At 41.1% G+C, this 23,157-nt stretch overlaps 1 protein-coding gene across 1 annotated transcript; it reads right to left on the reverse strand.

The window, feature by feature from the left end:
* Positions 1-2,605: 2,605 nt before the first annotated feature.
* Positions 2,606-9,917, reverse strand: LOC139448101 (adhesive plaque matrix protein-like). The gene is made up of 3 exons (XM_071229619.1): positions 9,840-9,917; positions 3,553-4,199; positions 2,606-3,440 (listed from the first exon to the last, which is right to left on the reverse strand). Exons 1-3 carry the CDS (start codon positions 9,915-9,917, stop codon positions 2,606-2,608), a joined length of 1,560 nt encoding a protein of 519 aa, XP_071085720.1.
* Positions 9,918-23,157: the final 13,240 nt, after the last annotated feature.

Below are 23,157 nucleotides of genomic sequence, written 5' to 3' on the forward strand. Positions count from 1 at the left end.
CCTTCACCAGGACTGTGGAATATATATATTTTATAAAACCCAAACAATCTAGATTATTAAAAACAAATCTAGCCAGCTCTATTCCACATATGAAATCAGCACCAGGAAATAAATAGATGGGAGAAATATATTGTGTAATAAAGAATATCATAGACCATGTGTTAGTCCAAGTGTTTCTTTGTTGTTGTTTTTGTTGTTGTTTTTTGTCGGGTTTTTTTTTCATAATGTTTTAGGTTTTTTTGGGTTTGGGTTAGTTTGTTTTTTTTGTGGTTATTTTTTGTTGTTGTTTTTTATTTGTTTTGTTTTGGTGTTTCTTCTTGTTTTTTGTTGTGTTTTTTTTTGTTTTTTTTTTGGGGGGGGGGGGGGGGGGTTGGTGAGGGTAGGGGTGGCAGTCTGTTCCTGAAAATGCTGGCGGGGAGGGGTTGGGGGTGGAGAGTTTGTCGTTCATTGGATATACCGGATATCCTGAAGATAATGGGATTTTTTAGATTAAAAAAGCGGCGTTATTCTCAACTCACAATACTGTAGATACTTGACACAAATACACTCTTAATTTGGGTATGTCGAATATATGTCCCTTATAAAAAAATATATATTGAGTTTGTTTTCATGTAAACCTTGTTTTGTGGAATGAAGTTTTCGTACAATACTTCGTTAGATGCAATTAACTCCGACGAATGGCCTGGTCCACACAGAAGCCTGCTGTCGCTTCCACACAACTTGCAACAAATCACGCTTTTTAGTTTAATGTTTCGGATTGTTTCTCGTGTTCCCGTGCCGCAGTATATTCTGTGAGTATCGTGAGATACGCTTGGGATTTTATTTGGCTTAAACACTGCCATGGCTTTGATTCACGGCATGGATACTGCGCACTACTTTAGCATGTGTTCAGCATCTATATCAGCATCAGAATCTTCAAAGGATGGACGCAAAAGGACGAATGGCCTTTTTTCAAAAAAGTAATCTATTCCCGAAAATATTGTATTTCTTGAAGTCGTGACTTAAACAAAACCAAATCCCCTCTACGCTGTTTGCTGTGTAACATCACAAGCACACGCACACGCACACGTACACGTACACGCACACGCAAACGCAAACGCACAATATTGCAGATTAAAATCCTGACATTGTGTCCAACAGTCAACTTCCCCTTCATGACGAAAGATATTCCAGCAGCTTCAGCCTTTTGCGTTTACATTTCATAACTTTTGAGGTACAATCGAGGATGCTCTTTCTGCGAAGATTTCAAAGCCAATCATACGACTCATGTCCAAAAATTGCTTAAATCAAGGTTACCACATTCAAGGCCTCAGTAAATCTTTCAAAACGTTTTATGGCAGACATGTGACGCAGTGATCAAAATTACGTCCCATGCAATTCCTTATTTTGACATGTACTTATGTCCCCGTAGTTTATTTCATAATAACAGGGGCAGTCAGGTAGTGGTTAAATGCGTTCGCTCGTCACGCCGAAGACCCGGGTTCGATTCCCGACATGGATACAATGTGTGAAGCCCATTTCTGGTGTCCCCCGCCGTAACATTGCTGGAATATTGCTAAAAGTGGCATAAAACCTCACTCATTCATATTAACAAATAGTGACGCGGCTGTTCTTTAGCTTCTTCTGAGTAGTATATGTCCCCAGGAACGTGTGCTTGTCGACATAATGGATCGGGTAGTCTGGCTCGGTTCACTACGTGTCACCGTTACCTGGCAGCGTGGACCGTTACTCATTATTTCAATCACTGGTTTGTCAGGCGTGATAATTTACAGGCAGTCCCCATGTAGCATGACTGCGGCGTTAAACAAACAAACAAACAAACAAACAAACAAATAGATTGCAAATGGATCAGAGAAATGCTTCTAACATTCTATCACCTCCCGCTGTAGAATTCATTCAACTATATCGTCTATACATGTTCTGAACGGCAATGTACAACGCAGTACATACATACAAGCACGTGGGTTAGACACTTTGGTCTAATGTCCCGCCTCGATGTAGGTTAATTGCAGGTATGATTTTAAAGAGGAAACGCCAAAATAAGTTTAAATGTTCTTTGTATGAGAACTCCTGACATAGCCTTACTCCAAGGCTGCACTGAAAGTTAAGTCCATGGATGTGTAATAATGTTATAACAAGCAAGTCTAGATAAACGTAAAGTACAGGACGCCAGTCTTTTATAAGGCTAATCTGCTCTTATTACTTATACAGTCTAGAAATTATTATTTAAATTATTAATTATTGCCTTAGAGACGTGTGCAAGTCTACTCCTGACACGTCGCTTGAAATAGCTACAGAAACTTCCTACATGGTTGAAGAAGGTGAAGCTCGTTCCCAAAATCTGTTATTTTCATCCAACGTAGCTTATTTTCGCCCATCATACTACGCAAAACCAGAGCGTCGGAGAATGAAATGAACCTAACCATATTTTCCTCTGACGTGGTCCAGGAACCGCGCTGGCAGATGATTCTGCTCAGCAGTTAACTTGTTACCACCGCGAGTCTGTCCTTCTTCATCACCTGTCATCACTTTGTGATGACTGCCTTCAATCATCACCGGAGTTGATCACTTACAAATATCACCTCGTGGCAGTCATCGTCGCCGCTCAGTGCACGCGCAGATACACAGCAGCTGGTATACAACCATACGCCTGCTGTAGGTGGTGGATATTGTAGGACGGAGATCGGCTGTAGGGCGGGTACTGTAGGACGGAGATCGGCTGTAGGGCGGGTACTGTAGGACGGGTACTGTAGAATGGAGATCGGCCTAGGGCGGGTATTGTAGGACGGAGATCGGCTGTAGGGCGGGTATTGTAGGACGGAGATCGGCTGTAGGGCGGTACTGTAGGACGGAGATCGGCTGTAGGGCGGTACTGTAGGACGGAGATCGGCTGTAGGGCGGGTATTGTAGGACGGAGATCGGCTGTAGGGCGGGTACTGTAGGACGGAGATCGGCTGTATGAGGGTATTGTAGGACGGAGATCGGCTGTAGGGCGGGTATTGTAGGACGGAGATCGGCTGTAGGTGGGTACTGTAGAACGGAGATCGGCTGTAGGGCGGGTACTGTAGGACGGAGATCGGTTGTAGGGCGGGTACTGTAGGACGGAGATCGGCTGTAGGGCGGGTTTTGTAGGACGGAGATCGGCTGTAGGGCGGTACTGTAGGACGGAGATCGGCTGTAGGGCGGGTACTGTAGGACGGAGATCGGCTGTAGGGCGGTTACTGTAGGACGGAGATCGGCTGTAGGGCGGGTACTGTAGGGCGGTTACTGCAGGGCGGGTACTGTAGGACGGAGATCGGCTGTAGGGCGGGTATTGTAGGACGGAGATCGGCTGTAGGGCGGGTACTGTAGGACGGAGATCGGCTGTAGGAGGGTATTGTAGGACGGAGATCGGCTGTAGGGCGGGTACTGTAGGACGGAGATCGGTTGTAGGGCGGGTACTGTAGGACGGAGATGCGGCTGTAGGGCGGGTACTGTAGGACGGAGATCGGCTGTAGGGCGGTTACTGTAGGACAGAGATCGGCTGTAGGGCGGGTACTGTAGGGCGGTTACTGCAGGGCGGGTACTGTAGGACGGAGATCGGCTGTAGGGCGGGTACTGTAGGACGGAGATCGGTTGTAGGTGGGTACTGTAGGACGGAGATCGGCTGTAGGGCGGGTATTGTAGGACGGAGATCGGTTGTAGGGCGGGTACTGTAGGACGGAGATCGGCTGTAGGTGGGTACTGTAGGACGGAGATCGGCTGTAGGGCGGGTACTGTAGAACGGAGATCGGCTGTAGGACGGGTACTGTAGGACGGAGATCGGTTGTAGGGCGGGTACTGTAGGACGGAGATCGGTTGTAGGTGGGTACTGTAGAACGGAGATCGGCTGTAGGGCGGGTATTGTAGGACGGAGATCGGTTGTAGGGCGGGTACTGTAGGACGGAGATCGGCTGTAGGTGGGTACTGTAGGACGGAGATCGGCTGTAGGGCGGGTACTGTAGAACGGAGATCGGCTGTAGGACGGGTACTGTAGGACGGAGATCGGCTGTAGGGCGGGTACTGTAGGACGGAGATCGGCTGTAGGGCGGGTACTGTAGAACGGAGATCGGCTGTAGGAGGGTACTGTAGAACGGAGATCGGCTGTAGGGCGGGTACTGTAGAACGGAGATCGGCTGTAGGGCGGGTACTGTAGAACGGAGATCGGCTGTAGGAGGGTACTGTAGAACGGAGATCGGCTGTAAGTACTGTACAACGCTATTTTTCTGGGTCAGTCGGGACTAACGGAATGGAGGTATCAATTCTCTCTCCTTATCGGTCTGGTATCGTCTGATATTAACTTGTACTGCTTGGGGAATTTTCTGTCACCTGGTCGCGTTTAACCGTTACAGATATCGCGAGATCTAGCGATATACGGCCTTACCAATTGGAAAGCAGATTGCAGAATAATCAGGGTTTCACCATGAAGGACCCTCGGGGAAGATTTAGGAAGTGGAATCTGTTCTAAACAAATGCACCGAATGTTTGTTAAGCGGGTGTATCGTACACCAAGGGCGTATTCTTCTAGAAAATCTATATAAAACATTAAGAGCGATGATATAACTCTCCTTCTCAAGATACCATCTGTGTATGGCTGACAACAATGACAAACAAGCCATCTGTGTTGCCTAATATGCCGGTTTAATATAGGCTTAAGTCCATATCTTCGCTTAACGAACCATAAACGCCCCGTGCACAGCTTCGACCACCTAAAACGTTTTACATGCTCATTTGGCGTTCCCGGAAATATTCAGTAACTGATATTTAGGAAAGTCAGATTAGAAGAATCTGCCTGACGTGTCTGTTTGTGTTCGAATCGGCAAAGCGTTCACACAAAGGTGGCCAAAGCGCAAAATGAACACCGCGGAATAATTGATACATTTGTGAAATAAATAAATATTTCCCTACGGGTGATTACGGGCCCAAAAAGCTGGGATATTAAATATCGGGTTACTTTTATACTTGCCACTAATATTTGCTTTGCATTAAGCCACTTGAAAGATGAAAGTAAACGGAGAAATTGTAAACTGGCAGTCCCGCGCTTGCTTGGAGCGTGCTGTGAAATCTCGAGGGCGATATCGAAATTGACAAATAACTCCGCATGTGAAGCAGACGATATTTTGCATCGTGTTAGAGGGAAGTCTACCTCCTGGATAGAAGTTTAATTTGTTTTGATAAGTTCTAAGAAGCGATGAACTTGACATATGCTTCGTTTATGGCCGAGATGAAAGGTGCGCGGAGGCTAACAAGACAACTAGCAAGATGGAAGTTTGGGGAGGCGCGCGCATCGGAGTGCACGTGGTGGGTCATGAACTCTGAATGCTGAAGTTTGGACTGGCTTTCTCAAATGGATTTTGATTATTTTCATAGCGAACTCGTGCGATACGAAACGATAGCGTAATTAAGGTTAATGGTAAACAATATTTTCCGATGGCGAAAAGAAAATATTGTGAAATGATAAACCGAGTCCTTAACGAAGAGTGGGAATCATAGATTTTAAGATGGATGCACTTTTGCTTTGACATGCCAGGTGCCAAGATATAGCCTTCTTTAATGGCTCTTGGGGCTATAACAGCAAATACCTTTACCATCGGGGAACGATTAAAAAGGAATTATAAACAATGAGTGCTTTTGAGAGTGAAGATATATGTTTAATTCCATTTTTCTAATTGGACATAAACTTATTATATTTGGGAACTTTTAGAAACATGTTTGTGATGTTTCACAAGATCCTGAAAGTAAGGAATAAAGAAGAACGCTTACCGCCATTACGTGTAATTTAATGTACTTGCGTTCCCGAGAAGAGTTGCGTTTTCATATATGATACAGGAATTGCAGTAATTTCAAAATCAGATATTATATAAATAGGTTTGTCGGTAATCGCTCGATCTCGGATTTGCATTTTTGTTTATTGTTCATTTTTTTTAATATTTCGATGCAAATCATTCTTTGTTTGTTTTCTTTTTCATATTTCAGGATATATATTTTTTCGACGTTTTTTATACTTTTTCGTTATCTGTTTAAAATACCCCCATCTACTTATGAGAAACCACTTACCTTTTTGCTTTAAAAGTTTCACAATTTTCTATTCTTGTTTACACACATAACTTTATCATTTTCGTTTTCTATAAACTGAAATCAAAAGACTCTAGAACTGAAGTTTCTATTCTTGGTAATAGGGTAATCTTGTTCGCATTACCCAACTGACATCCAAATTACCCAACACGGCTTACACTAAACAAATGCTTACAAATCCCAAATTGTCCTTAGTAATCTGTATCATCATGCGGGATCATTGTAAATGCATGTTTGGGATCCCCGAAATGATATTGTGGTATTACTTAAATTCGCTTAAGGCAGGGGCCAGCCTAATAGAATAAACCCCGATAACGCAACAACCCCAACCCTTTGTAATTATAGTGTCACGGATTGCGCAACGGTCAGCGTTCGCGTCTAAAGGATAATTCATTTCTGATAGTGAAACGGGATTCATTAACTCCAGGTATATGAAATTATTTTCTTTCTAAACACGGAGAATTTCCTTTAACAATTACAAGAAATCGGGAGAGCGTAACTCTTAGCGGTTGCATCACCGTTTGTCATAAGCTCTCCGTGATTGACAGGTGAAATAAGCGTTTGACAGCTATAAGCATAGAGAAGCCCCGAGGGTGAACCTTTCTGAAGAAGACTGTTAGCCCACATAGTGATATAGACAAGGTATAATGGGCCTACCTGTTGATTCGGTAATAGACATTACGCGGTTTACGTGCATCACTCAAGCAGAAAATCATATTGTTATCTGCAGTATAGTGTGTTTGGGCGACGTTACGGCGATGTAAAAACATTATTCAACCTCGTTAACATAGGCTTTGGGAATGGGGAATAAAGACGTGTCACTAGGATATCATTAAAATTATGTCAACGTTTTTTTTGCAAAATGTTGTTTTAAGTACCTTCCCAAAATAATTTGGATATATAATGTTTATTATGGTACTAGTGCATTTTGTAATGGGTTCATGGTCATGTACGCGTGTCCCGATTATTGAATGTGTCTGTGCTTTATCAAGCTATGCTGCATTTCTCTCTCTGTATTTGGTTTATTAAGAATAAAGTTATAATTTACTGATTTAAAAGAGTTATTTGAAAAAATCTGTCAGATTAATGTCCGTTTAAATCTACCGCCATCCCGTACTTCAGTATACTATTATCTACACGATTCTAAAACTACTACCATGCTTATTTTATTCCCAAAGAATGAAAATATCGTAAAAGTATAACTGCATATTTTTAGCAATGCCTCCGAAAAAGACAACTTCAATTCACATATTTTACATCAGATATAAAAAATAATGTGTTCTACAAATTAAAACTTTAATTAATCAGGTTGCGTCTAAACCCGTCTCTGTGAACGATATACTTCTGACAAAGCTTGATGTTAAGTACAAACATATCGCGCACTTGTCATAACTGAAATACCTCTTGTAAGACAGTTGTCCATGTGTTGTCTATAACCAGGCAGTTTTCATTCCGCTGCGTTAACGTGTTGTTAATTAACGCTGTCGTGTAATGTATTACCTCGTAATTAACGCAAGGGTCTGGTTATACATCTACATCTTCAGTTGTGCAATATAGACGGGACTCGACAATAAAACAATTAATTTCAGACTCGGATGTTTGTGTGATGCAATATTTTATTATCGTCTAGAATCAATACGAACCTGTCAAAATTAGACCCACCGTGATAAATATTAAATGCATGGTTTTAATTAAGGAAATGTCGGGCCTGCGTCCAAACATAAAGAAAAAAGAAATAGCATGTCATTTTGAAATCTTATTGATGGAAGACGTGAAAACTAACAAACTGTATTAATAATTAATTGCTTGACGTAAAGGGTCAAGTCTATATTGCCAATGAATACCTTCCTTGTGTTCCTATCGGGCGTGGTAATGCTGGTTTTTGGATTGTTTAATTGTTAAAAATAAATGATAATGAAAAATAAGGCAATTAAAAAAATCATTCGATATAAATTGGCTTTATATTCTGCATCATTGACAAGTAAACTGCCGGGAAAAAGAAAGTATACCCCTATGTCTGATGGTGGCTAAAATGGAACTAACAAGAAATGGTTATTTGATGGTGAGGTATTTAATAGTTGTATTTTGGGCCTTATAATTTGCAGCGGCGTTTCGGCGACTGGTTTCAGCCGGTAGCGTTTTGAATTTTTCTGTCAAATCCAATTTTCAAGTATACTTTTGTTTAGTTCAGACAGACAGACAGACAGACAATTTATTCAGTAACAGGCCACCGGCCAATAATACATTAATATAGCATTACAAATCACACATTCATATTTCAATATAATACCAAACTTTATAATGAACTATTGTTAATGTCTTCACATCATCCCTTAAGAAGCCACAACTTCCGGAAGGACTGAAGAAACACGACTGTAATTTCAATCTTTTTGAAAATGAATATTCCACACGCGAGGGCCGGCGGGCATTCGGTACTAACAGCACTAACAACACTAACAACACGTAAGTGTACTAACCTGAGCAAATTTAACAAGTGTATATTGCTTGTCGATTACATATTTATAATAATGATATTGTAGAGCGCTTCGGCCAATGTAGAAAATATGAATTAGTGCTGGAGAGAAAAAATATACCTGAAGAAAAATAGGATTGTAAAAAATATTTATTGAGGATATGTAATAAGTGATAATATCCCCTTTATAGCTTGCAACCATACAATACATAATAGCTCTTTATTAAACATCGCTCGAGAAGACCAAAACTAAAACTAATAATCATAGCTTAATGTGGTTATTGAAGTTGAGTTATTGACCAGCAATAATCATTCCGTTCTAGATTTATACAGAGTATCTTATGATAAACTCACAGGGTATCGTGTTTGCCCGCATGTCTCTCTCAATTATATGAACGGTTCATGTCACTAACAGCCCTGTCGCCAAGCGAAGACGCCATTATTATCCATTAAGGAAATATCTCTCCATTCAACATATTGAAATGACCCAAAAGGTGATATTTCCATTTCATATTTACTCATCATCAAGCTTCTAAATGTTCAGCGAATAACGACTAGTGTAAGTCGACACTCGTTATCAGTTTTGACCTTTGTAAAATATAATTAAATTGTAAACGACAATTTATTGTGAGGGGAGGGGAAGATAACAGCCCGTTGTTGGTGCATAACGCGACTTCGTCGACTCACAGGGCAAAATGCCATCGGGCGATTTAAGTTGTGATTGTAGTCCGTTACAGTGAAAACGGAAAAAAACGATCAATCGCATAATTATATCATCTTAACAGTGTCTGAGATGTCCGGTAACGTGACAGTTATATATATGAGGTCTTCTATGAAAATTGACTTCCCAGACTGAGCAAAGCCTATTGGTTTTAAGTTACATTCCCGTAGACTAACGTTTAGTGTTGCTTTATCTAATAGAAGCGTTCACTTTCACCAAACCCACTTATCAGGCGATATGAATACATTCTCATAAAGCCCTTTTGTGAAATGGGCGGACGGTTTACTCAATGTTTACAACTAACTGGAAGGAAATTATTCAGATTTTAATAAGAATATTTTTTTGTTGATTTAATTCCTCGTTTCTAATAACATCGTTGTCATTATGTGGACAATTTTTCTGTATTGGTTGTAAATACATGGTAACTTATACTTCCTTCTCAATGGGTTTTGTTCGCCTGGTATATTTGTCAGATATAATTTTAATGAATATGTGTTTGTTGCAATCGGCTGTGTGTAACGATGTGACCTCGTAAATATCAAATTTACGTACCGGATAAAACACGTCGTCGTCGTCGTCGTTGTCATCATCATCATCATCATCATCATCCATCCATCCACCATCATCCATCAATCATCAATTATCATCATCGTCATTCATTCATTCTTTTATTCATACATCAATCATCAATTATCATCGTTATTCATTCATTCATTCATCAATTCATCAATCATCATCATCATCATCATCGTCGTTGTCGTCAAGATCATCATCATAATAGCCAAGACCATGATCATCACCCTGATCATCATGATCATCATCATCCATCCATCCATCATCATCCATCAATCATCAATTATCATCATCGTCATTCATTCATTTTTTTATTCATTCATCAATCATCAATTATCATCGTCATTCATCAATCATCAATCATCAATCATTCATCATCATCCATCCATCCATCCATCCATCCATCCATCCATCCATCCATCATTCATCATCGTCGTCGTCGGCAAGATCATCATCATAATAGCCATGACCATGATCATCATCATCATCATCATCATCATCATTTTGGCGTCTTAATTCTCATCTGACAAGTATACATAAACAAACACGAAAACACGGATCATTCTTCTCCAGTGAAATAAAACCTGTAATGTTTTCATTTGAGCCGCACTGGGTGACAGCGTCAAGGTTAACTAGCGTTATGCCACTCGCATACTACAATGCATTTTAATTGCGCACTGCTTTTAACTCAGTGTACAGGGGCACTGTTGTGTTATTGATTGACAGGAGTATCAAGTTGTGTGGATTAAGTACAGACGCTTGTCGAAGTTTGGTGTATGTTACGTGTGTCTGTGTATGTCGGTGTATGCATGCATGTTACTCGTTGTATGAAACACTACAACATACAACACAGTCGAGTGTCTTGCGTTCTCCACGGTGCAACTGCGACCCCCTTATCTTCACGCCTTAATGAGTGAGCGAGTTTTGTTTATCGCCGCTCTGTATACGTACATGATTTCCGTTATACACATCACAGCATGTCAGCTTCATGTGGGATGACTGCCCAAGAGACGCGGGTCTTACACGTTCACCACTTTGGTTAAACCATAAACACTGGAATAGTGTTGACAAACCGAGGATTCGACCCAACGATCGTACTGTAAGATATCGCATGTCGTAGGTCTTACTGACTGTAGCAAACATCATATGGTATACAGTCTCGTCTCTTGCCGACTGTAGCAAACATCATATGATATACAGTCTCGTCTCTTGCCGACTGTAGCATACATCATATGATATACAGTCTCGTCTCTTGCCAACTGTAGCATACATCATATAATATACAGTCTCGTCTCTTGCCAACTGTAGCATACATCATATGATATACAGTCTCGTCTCTTGCCAACTGTAGCAAACATCATAAAATATACAGTCTCGTCTCTTGCCAACTGTAGCATACATCAAATAATATACAGGCGCGTCTCGTACTGACTGTAGCAAACATCATATGATATACAGTCTCGTCTCTTGCCATTTGTAGCAAACATCATAAGATATACAGTCTCGTCTCTTACTGACTGTAGCAAACATCATATAATATACAGTCTCGTCTCTTGCCAACTGTAGCATACATCATAAGATATACAGTCTCGTCTCTTGCCATCTGTAGCAAACATCATATAATATACAGTCTCGTCTCTTGCCATCTGTAGCAAACATCATAAGATATACAGTCTCGTCTCTTACTGACTGTAGCAAACATCATATAATATACAGTCTCGTCTCTTGCCATCTGTAGCAAACATCATAAAATATACAGTCACGTGTCTTTCTGACTATAGCAAACATCATATAATATACAGTCTCGTCTTTTGCCATCTGTAGCAAACATCATATGATATACCGTTTCGCATCTTGCTGACTGTAGCGTACATCACATGATATACAGTCGGTGTCGTGACGATTCATAATTACATTTCATCATGGAATATCAGTGCATACTATCATCTATCATGTAGCGATGCATTATCATTAATGATTTGCTTTTATCGCTTATTCATTAGTTTTAGTGCCATCGGCCAAGCGGTTATCTTCATCACTCCTACACACATTGCTTGATGAATGCCGTCTCATGCACTCACTCACTCACTCACTCACTCGCGGATAATACAAGGTCCCCGGCACTTCTATCGTTTGTCTCCCCGTGGGGATCCGGGTAAGACCAGGGCCCACTTGCACAAAGCGATCTCAGCGCTAAGATGATCGTAACTCCCATACTTTAACATAGACTTGCAATAGTCTTAGCGCTAAGATCGCTTTGTGTAAGTGGGCCCAGGTCCCCGGCACTTCTCCACTGTCACATATCCACTGCTTCATAGACACACATCGTGTCTCACACTGATTCATAGACACACATCGTGTCTCACACTGCTTCACAGACACACATCGTGTCTCACACTGCTTCATAGACACACATCGTGTCGCACACTGCTTCATAGACACACATCGTGTCTCACACTGCTTCACAGACACACATCGTGTCTCACACTGCTTCATAGACACACATCGTGTCTCACACTGCTTCACAGACACACATCGTGTCTCACACTGCTTCATAGAAACACATAGTGTCTCACACTGCTTCACAGACACACATCGTGTCTCACACTGCTTCATAGACACACATCGTGTCTCACACTGTTTCATAGCTGAGTCGTGTCTCAAATTTCGACTTAAAGTCGACTTTCACAACATATCGAGTTAGATGAGTTCGAGTTTTAAACTTTTACTATACATTATCACCAACGGGTTGGGGAACGCAACACAGACGTGTAATTGCAGACACTCTCTGAAACTACCAACTGCATCTTTTCCAAACATTCCATTAAAAAAATGATTTCGCAAAATTGAATTGACACACACACGCGCACGCACGCAAGCACGATATCACAAAATAGATTTTTATATATAATCAATTTTGTGACATATATATTCGTGTTGATAGCATTAGTTAAGAGTATGGCAGATAACACCGGAATAACAATATTCACGACAACGCTTTTTCCTTCTAGTCGAGGCAACTTTATGACCTCTCTCATTTAATTTGTTATGCACGCCAATGTTTTAATACGACCATCACAAGGAAATGTTATGATGTACAGATATCATGCTTTTAGCATTAACTCGCCCTTTGTACGTGAGCGGATATAATTCCACTATCTGTTTTGTCATTAATAAATATATCTGCCTAATCAATGTTATGGGAACATGGGCCATGATACCGCCATCAGTGTATTATATTGTTCGGAATGATGTCGTTCTGTTTATATTCATCATGTAGAAACGTCAAGCCATCCTTGTGTAATTAAACTGAAACACGATATCTCTCAATCAGTCTCTTCATGGATTTTGTCATAAAGGTTTCCCAAGATTATGTCTATTGTTGCAAAAAACAAAAAAGTAGAACCGGCAGGGCGATGTTTTACCAACATGATCATGTCAAGCAAGTTCGGAAAGATCGAATTATTTTTCTTTTTTTAGGGGTCAAGAGAACAAATGACAAGTTGAACATTCTCACACTTAAAAAAGAACAACATTCTCAGAATTGGAAACACAACATGGCGAGTCGGAGCACAGCAGTGCATTACTAAATCATATGAACCATCGCTACCTTGTACCAAGGCAAATAGGGGGTAATTCGAAATCTCCATGCGGCGTTCCTTTTATGCATTTTGTGTGCAGTTTATATCAATTTGATAAAAGAACACGTATTAAGTCAATCAGAATCGCGCGATGGGTCCTGCTCTTGCTCCGTGTCAGATTAGCATCTCCCTAAACCGCGGAGCGATATCGGCCAGGCTATCAGTCTCACCGTCATATCACCATCATAACCATCCGCGCCTCCGAACTATGTTTTATGGGACAGCGTGTTCTCCGTAAACGAACGCCGCATGAGACAACGGAGTTCGCTGATTATGAAACCGTTTGTTCATCCTTTAAATATCTGTCATTTTGGGGGGAAATGCTGCGTATTTGTCAAAACAACATTTAAATAGAATAGCGATTGTTGCATGTATATCGCTGACAGTGTATATATACGAGTCCAACACAGCGTTTTGTCAGACAGATCCAAAGCACCCCTCTAATTTCGTCCCTGGGGGTCGGGGCAGCGAATGGAGCTAATTACTGTGCCGTAAATGTCACAAGTGGTTCAATAGCAAATTGTACATAAAATACCTGTCAGCCATTTCGTCAAGTCGGATGCCGTAATATAATTATATATGGTAGTCCTAGCTGGCAAAACGAGACTTGAAAGCGCATCTGGGGGTTTGAAAACATCTGAAATTAAAGGCAATGGCTGGTCACAACCTCACGCAAGTAAACAAATGAAAGATGAACGCGTCACGGCGTTTGATCTCAGCATCTGCAACCGAGTAGAGTATTGGTTTTAATTACTCTTAGAAATCAAGATCCCGAGTGGTTTAAATTGCCGTTGATTAAAACCGGATTATTTTCCCCTTATGTCCAAACATGTGTTTTCATTTATTTTTTACATCATTTAAAACATGTATATGACATAATCAAACGAATAACACGCACTGATATGAAATGGAAAACAGGTTGAAAACATTTGACATATACCTAAACGATATATTCTTTAAGACGAAGTGACGTTTTGGTCTCGGCAGAATATTCATTCAATATTTAAGAATATTTTGTTTTCTTTACAAAAAAGATTGCTTGGACAGAATAACATACACTGAACAAAAAAAGGTTAGGGGAGATGAATATGTTGGGGAATATTACTACAAAAGAATGTCCCCAGAAATATTCATGATCCGTAACTTTCTTTGTTCAGTATTTAATGAATAGTTTTGTACTTACGCATTTATCAAGCGATATCTGAATAGCTATAGATTAACAGTGAGTGAGTGAGTGAGTGAGTATGGTTTTACGCCGCTTTTAGCAATATTCCAGCAATATCACGGCGGGGGACACCAGAAATGGGCTTCACACATTGAACCCATGTCGGGAAACGAACCCAGGTCTTCGGCGTGACGAGCGAACGCTTTAACTACTAGGCTACCCGACCGCCCCCTGTAGATTAACAGATAAAGGGGTTTAGTGTTGAAATATTATTTCGTGAACTTAAATTGTGTTTGGTGATGTTATGATGTTATTAATTAATTTGTATTGATTCTGCACTTTTAGGTCAGAGGGAAGGATTCGATGCCCCCAATACTCTGTGTACAAATGGCGTCAGACGCCCAGACATTTAGTGAGTGAGTGAGTGAGTGTGTTGGGTTTAACACTGCTTTTAACAGTTTTCCAGTTATATCACGACGTGTCAGCTTAATGTGGGAGGAAAGCCCGAAGTGATGCAGGTCTCGGACGTTTACCACTTCGGTGAAACCCACGAGCACGGGTATGTTGCTTACAAACCTAGAAACATAATCGGGGCGAACCGGGATTCGGACACACAATCATAGTTTTCTGGCATGCCCAAGGGACGCAACTCTGCATAGCGAATCGCGGCGCCTTAGACGACTGGGCCACCCGTGCCCCCTGCATCAAAGACCTAGAAATGCATACGTATGTTGATTCATCAAGTGGCTGGTTTCCACAAGAACAGTATTGTACAGATGGCCGGTTTGGACAGGTTTGGACGAATGCAACCTGAATATACTTCAAACGGTGACACAGGCTGGACTGCTGGATCAGACACATGCGAGTCGATGCTCTGTGCTATTTTCAAAACATCGTTCAGCATCGTTTCCTCCCCCCCCCCCCCCCCCCCCCCCCCCCCACCCCCCCCCACCCCCGAAACTGATGTGAATGGAGCACTGAAAATCACTTTTGACACCAGGTGTTCGCGAAAATGAAATGTCTTGTCATCTCTCCTTTTAACGAGTATTACGAGATACAACCCCATCATAACCCATATCCCCAATAAATGATGATATGAATGTGAAAGATTTAATTATGACGTTATGATGTTGAGTAGGGTTGCAATGTCGTTCAGTTCTTTTATGGCAATGGTGTAGGATAATATTTTCAGTTTTGCCCGCCTGGCGTTCTTCCCGGCAGTGACGGAAACGTGAGCTGAAGCGATATTGCAGCTTACGACGTGGCGGGTGAAAAGTCTTTGTCCTCAGCGTGTCATTTGACATTGGGTCAGAGGTCACTCGATGTCTTGTGAAGAGTTGTTGAAGTCAGTTCAGTAACGCTGATTGCTGCCAAGGGGATGTTCTTGAGAACATTAATTACAGTTATGGTAATTGATGTGAGAGTGGATGTCAGTAATATTTCAGCCATATCACGATCTGTAAATAATCGATTCGCTGCCTTACAAACCGGTGGTCGATAGCGTGACACTCATTGGGGACATCCTTCCTCTGTCGTCCAGACTGTTTGTTCCGTTCATGTGTATCAATATTCATCACTTGGACCGCCTCCGTGGTCTAGTGGTAGAGCGTCCGCCCGGAGAGCGGAAGGTCCGGGGATCGATCCCCGGCCGTGTCATACCAAATGACGTTAAAAGATGGTACTTGTTGTTACCCTGCCTGGCGCTCGGCATTAAATGGCTGAAACAAGGACAGGTCGACTCGGAGTCAGTATACTGTGTCTGAGTGGGGTATTCATGTTAAACTGCGGCATGGTATCTCAGTCTGCTAGCAGAATAAATCAGCATCAGTCCGGACTAGTACACACACACACACACACACACGCGCGCGCGCGCGCACGCACGCACGCACGCACGCACGCACGCACGCACGCACGTGCATGCACGTCGCTCTATAAGTGCAATAATCTTGAACGCGACGCAAAACCCCATTTCACCTCACCTCACCTCATCATCACTTGTATACAGTGAAGCCCCTTTAACCCAGAAACAACGCTTTCCGGATGCTTGATTCCCGTTGGGAATCCCAATCATATAAATATATTAAAACAATAAATTAAAATATGTATTTATATTTTAGTTATTTTATTTTTATCATTTTAGTTTTGTTTGTTAGTTAAATATCTGCTGAAAGCAAAGTCCAGTGTATGATTCCGAATATATCATACGCATGTGTTTATGAATCACCATCAAATAGTGATAATACTTGATGTTCGCGAAAAGGTATCATGCCCCACCAGACAACAAACACATGCAAAGGCAAGTGAACACCGGAAACATACCGTGCAAGTCAAAATAGGGAACAGCATCAGACATCATTTTTGTCACTGATGCTTCGGGGATTGTTATTATATTAAATGCTCAGAAACATAATTCATTGTGAAACCAAACCGAATCGTGGAAGAAATCAATTTCGAAGACATTACCATAGCAAATTTTCATTTGGAGTGAGTGAGTTGGGTTTAAAGCTGCAGTATTCAAGTTACATCATGGCGTGTCAGCTTAATGAGGTAGGAAAACCAGAATTGCAGCGCCTTAGACGACTGGGCCACCCGTGCCCCCCGTTCATTTGGACTTAATGTGATATCGATGGAAGCCATTATATCCCACATGAACGATCTGTCTTTTTTAGCTCTGTCGCCTTTACGTATAGATGGGCAACTGCTTAAGGCAATATATATGACATTAGCTCAAGAAAAATGCATAAAGATCATTTACAAATGCCATGATATCGACAATGTCGCTTCCTTCATTTGGGCTACTCACTCAATAGAGAACATACAGTGAGAATGCGTCGTGATGTATGAAGGTGGTTATCTGTGTTGCCAAATGTTTGGTCCAATTACTTAATATACGAACGATTCCACTCTACCCCCTCAGCTAACCCCCATGTCCATGACCACCCTCCCTCCCCCGCAGCTAACCCCCAAGTCCATGACCACCTTCCCACCCCCACAAACCCTCTTGAAGCATCATACTACGAGCAAGATCTAACGGATACCCAAGATCGTGATGTCTGTAATAAATATTAACTTTCATCACTGATAATGTAGTTTTAATCTGACACGTGACCCGCTTTTTAATGTGACGCGTGACCCGTTGGACAAAGGTCTTTGTCCAATATGACCAGTGTGTCGGATTACAAAGGTTATCATAATAAAACATACATACATGCGGGTAGATGGCCATGCAACAATGACGGTGAAGGGGTCCATTATCTCTTCAAAGTGATGTCTTTTCGTGCATCTTTCTGTTCTACCTTCCAGGTACATGACAAGCATCATTCTTCCCGCCCATCACTATAAATCATTCATCAATTGACCAGCAGATCCGCCCATCCAGCCAGCAATATTCAGTCTCACAGTGTGTGCGCTAACTCTGGCATCAAGACGCGCCCCTGAGCAGTCGGACGACGATGATGATAATTTCAATTTCTATTATTAAATATTAATATAATAATCATTATCATCTTCATCATCATCAGTCAAGATGTATTGATGTATTTACTAATAGTACTATCGGATATATAAGAAATCAATCTGACAACTATTAATAGATCAGTTTATCCATATTATTACGAAAATGCTACTGTGTCTGTATTTTTCAATATGTATAATATCGGTACAAAAGAAATTATTGTGATTTCAATCACTCAAGCAATTTAAATTTCCCCAAAGAACTTAGATAAAAGGGACAAAAAAACGTTTTTTAAGTTCATTGTACGATTCCGACTATATATGGACTTCAATGTGTTTCCTATTTCCCCGAGTTTACACCAAGGACAAAAGTTCTGGTAAGTCGTCAGCGCCTAATTCATCAGGACACATTAGATCCCTTTTGACTTTGCCAAACTCGTCCCCGCTCAGTCATGTTTCTGAATCACGTACTTAAGCCAATAAATATGCTTGATTTACAGCATAGCCCATATTCAGTAACAGGAAAATCTATTAACGCTAGCCTCTTGTTATCAATAGGTGTCAAACTAATATACGAGTCAGTTCAGGGGGGACTCTACGTAGCGGGGGGTACGAAGATGGCCCCTCGGTGGAATTGTGGATGTAATTATGTAGGAGTTTATAGGTGAGGATACCCTATACATCTCGCGTCAATCTGGGAGGTATGACCCTTTCTTACCCCCCACACCACCCCACCCTTCCCCCAAGTGTTATGCAAGCAAGCTGGTCGAGGCTGTTTTATAGATCTCGTTGAACGTTTATCATTCAAGCGAATCGCAACTAACCCTTTGAAAATGACACGGTCTGAGCGATCAACTATTATATTTCCTTCAATCCCAAGGCCCGGTCTGATCTTGCATAACAACAATTTTCGGGGATAAAGGCCAAAGAGTAGGGGCAGGAAATTCAAGATGGCGGTGTGAGTAATCCCATGCCTCAAACAGGTGCGTGATGGTTTATATGGATATCAGGAAGATCTGATAAGGGCACTATTTCTGAAATTTGATTGTCACTATATTAACCGTGATTTCTGTGTTGGCAGAAGGGCGAGATGCTTGGGATGAGCCACGAGGGCCACAAACGGCTAATTATGACTTCTGTCGGAGGCTGATGCCCCTCTTCAGCATCAGCAGCCACGGCTTGGCTCATCTTGCTCTTCCACAGGACGATACCAGAGGCTCATATATTGGCGACCCCATCTATATGGCTTAATGATAAGCATGGCAACATGCTCCAGGAACGTTCCGGACACTGAGACAACAACATGACCGAAAGGAACGTCTGTTATTTGAATAAACTGTCACACGGTAACCTCCCCAAACCCCTACATCCCATTTCCCCTACAGCTTAAGACAACAAAGTTCACGGTCCATGGCACTGCTAATCCTATTTCATATAATCCTGTTACCTATTTCATACAATGGAACAACCCAAGAAACACGAATAGATTGAGATAAATATTTAATTACGATAACGATATTATTCAAAATTCTTAATACATTATAATAAAATGTTCATGTTTCAAAATTCATAATACATTATAATAAAATGTTCATTTTTCAAGATTCATAATACATTATGATAAATTTCATCTCAAATGTTCAATTCACTCTTTATCCCAGCCTGAGGAGATGGCCAACCGCATCTAGAAACTGCATTGGGGATTTCACCTCTCCATTCAACTCGTCCTTCAGGCGGCAGAGACGGTTCTCCACCTCTCTGTACACTCTCTTCCTTTGTCTGATTACGAGACAATGATAGTGTACAGACAATTCATCAACGCAATGGGCCCCACAGATCGTGTGAAAACGGTTAAAAGTACTTATACGTTTTGTTATGTAAGTGTATGGACAGGCAGACAGAGCAACTCAAGTCTTACGCCAAAGAGGAAAGTTTCTTCATCAATATGTGGATCAGGGATGGTGCACGGATGCGCATTCCCCTTTTTATTATACTAAACATATACATTCAGGAAGTGTATAGTAAAACTTTAACAACATCATGACTAACTCTTTGGGTGACAAATTTCAACAAAACTACACGATTACTGAATCTCCATATCACCTCTCCTTTCCCAAAAGGCTGCATCTGGCTTAATGTACTCGACATTGAGATTTACATGAAGGTTATGACATTTAAAAAGGATATGTGTTGTACCTATTTTTTCATTAAAATATTTGATAGAATATAAGTATCGTTGAGGTGTTAAGTATTGAAACCTAATCGAGACAGAAAATATGTGGTATGTTCAAATTGAAGTACTTAATGACGGAATTGGAGGAACCTGACCTGGAAACAATGGATGCTCCTCGTTCTCATCGTCACAAGACATGCAAGATTACTTCATCAAATTAACAGTAATTACATCACGTTGATTTGTATTTTGACACAACAAATTACAACGCAACGATTACACTTAGGCATTAACACTGTGTTGATACAGGTACGCGTAATGGGGCTTGACAGTGTTTGACGGTACTGTGACAAGTAACACGGTTTTATCCTTCTATTGAGAAACACGTAGGGTGCAGTTCTACCTATTTGTTTAGTCTTTCTCGATCAATATGGTAAAGTTAACTTCTCCCATTTCCAACACTAAATTGATCAGAAACTGTAGACCCCGACATGCATAGCTGGCTTGGCATACACAGTCGAACACACAAATCCGATGTTTTGGGTTATTTTTGTATGATAAAAGTAATCTTGTGACCACGAAATAACAAGGGGGCCGCTGGGGAATTTGAAAATTAAATAATGCCGTAGTAAATCCCTTGTCGTCTCGTATTGCAAAACAACAAAGTGAATTATTTAAAGTTATGCGAGACTATAGATATGGGTAGGGAATATAATTCAAAAAAGGACATGAAAAATGCATGATTGAGTAGAATTTGGCACAGAGTGCACGATCAAGTATCACTCAGTGACTTTGACAAAGCTCGGTGATTAGCAAACATACAATATGGCACTTTTTTCATAATTCTATGAATAATGAAATGTTCGGTACGTTATAGTATTAACCTTTAAAGAAGACCTTTGAAGAAGAGGCATCTTTTTTTACTTTTGCACTGAAATTCAAAGAACGTGTATCACACAAAAGCCTTTAAAGTTAGAAATTTAAAAAGAAAACATATATAAAGACCAAGCAATTGACCAACCATATTCAAACAACTCTCTAGTGAGTGAGTGAGAATGTATGGTTTTACGCCGCTTTTAACAATATTCCAGCAACATCACGGCGGGGGACACCGGAAATGGGCTTCGCACGTTGTACCCATGTTGGGAATCGAACCCGGGCCCTTTGAGGGACAAGCGAACGCTTTAACTACTAGTTTACCCCACTGGCCAGACAACTCTTTAAAAGTCTTGAATGTTCATAGTATTGTTCTCCTGTGGCGATCCGGGTTAGAATTGGTCTTCAGCAATCATAAATTGTCGTTAAAGGTGACTAACTGGATCGGGTGGTCAGGCTCACTGGTTGATCCGTATCCCAAATGTGTAGATCGATGCTCATGATGACCATCACTGGATTGCTTGGTCTAAACTCGTTATTTACAGACCGCCGTCTTTTAGCTGGAATATTGCTGACTGCGGCGTTAAACAACAAACAAACAAAACAATAATTCATTCATGTAGTTCATTATTCACATTGCATAACGTACCGTGTCAGAAAGGACGTTCCAGAGACTCAATACTTGTAGCCCTCTCTTGAGTGCATGGTCTGCGCTGTACTCCATACAAATAATACGGTGAACTATTAATAAAAAAATAAATATTTATTGGTGTGATGATATTTCAATTGCCTTTCATCAAAAGCTTCATATGATCTGCCAAGCTTGATTTATAAATGGCATTGATAAAGCGCTGTCATGCAAAATTGATAAATAATTATTTCTTAATATCATAAAGTTTCAGACAAGCCACTTCTCAGCTTCTAAAGGTGATATTAATTGATTACCCAGTATGAATTATAGCTACGAAATTGAATGTGCATTAAAAGAAATGATGATATGTTTGATGAAATATGAAATGATTTTACATTCAACTCTCAGAGAGAATTTATTATTCATATCATATATCACCACACTTGCCATCCTAATCAGTATGATGAGGTTTGCACATAGCTCGAGCGTGTATTTAATCATTGCCGTCATCAATTTACGTAAATTATTAATCATAATGGAATGGCACTACGTAACACCTGTTCACACTTGCCACAGGCAAATCGTCCGTTCATTAGTGATGACACGCGGCCTTAAACTAGGGGCCATAACTCGTGGACAACCTGCGCGATTGCGTTCAACGCACACATTATGAGGTTGAGACAACAGGGCAAGCAGAAGCGACAAACACTGGGCCAGAATTCAAAGTTTGTCTAAGATTGTCAAAGACTCAAATTTTCTGATCTAGACATGATCCTCAAACAACGCGGACCTGCTGGAATAGCAGACAAATATGGCCGGGAAGGGTAGAGAGGGAGGTCTTGGATTAAAACTTAGATCCACGGTACAGACAACAATTACAATTTGTACAGCGCCATCTATATAGGAATGTTGGATCGTTCCGCGAACCCAGTGACTCACGGGCCGCATCCACCACCATAACGAAACATGTTATTTGTACTTTTTAGTTTTCACCCCGGAGCCGTCTTTGGAATTTACACATATTTCGTGATTGTTTACCTTTTAAAACAAATAATTACCCGAGTGAATTACTTAAACGGGGGAAAGATGTAGTTGGAATGTTTCACGCGCTCTGGAGGATAAACGCCGCACGTTCACCCCTTAATAGAGTTTTAATTGCATATTTAGGTTTGGACTGTGTGGCCGCGTCGGCGTGGACTTGGGGGATTTATTCAAACAGAACTAAGACGGAGCTAGTGATACCACCCCGTGAAGAAAATTAATATGTTGATTGGCCCTCGATCCAACAAAGCGCAGCGCCTTTGAAGAGGAACTGAAACCATTGTCTTCTGAGTGTTAATAAGTAACGTCACGTCTCG

Source organism: Haliotis cracherodii, unplaced genomic scaffold (assembly GCF_022045235.1).
Source record: "Haliotis cracherodii isolate W230 unplaced genomic scaffold, xgHalCrac1.p SCAF_10, whole genome shotgun sequence".
In the NCBI taxonomy this organism is placed as follows: Eukaryota; Metazoa; Mollusca; class Gastropoda; order Lepetellida; family Haliotidae; genus Haliotis; species Haliotis cracherodii.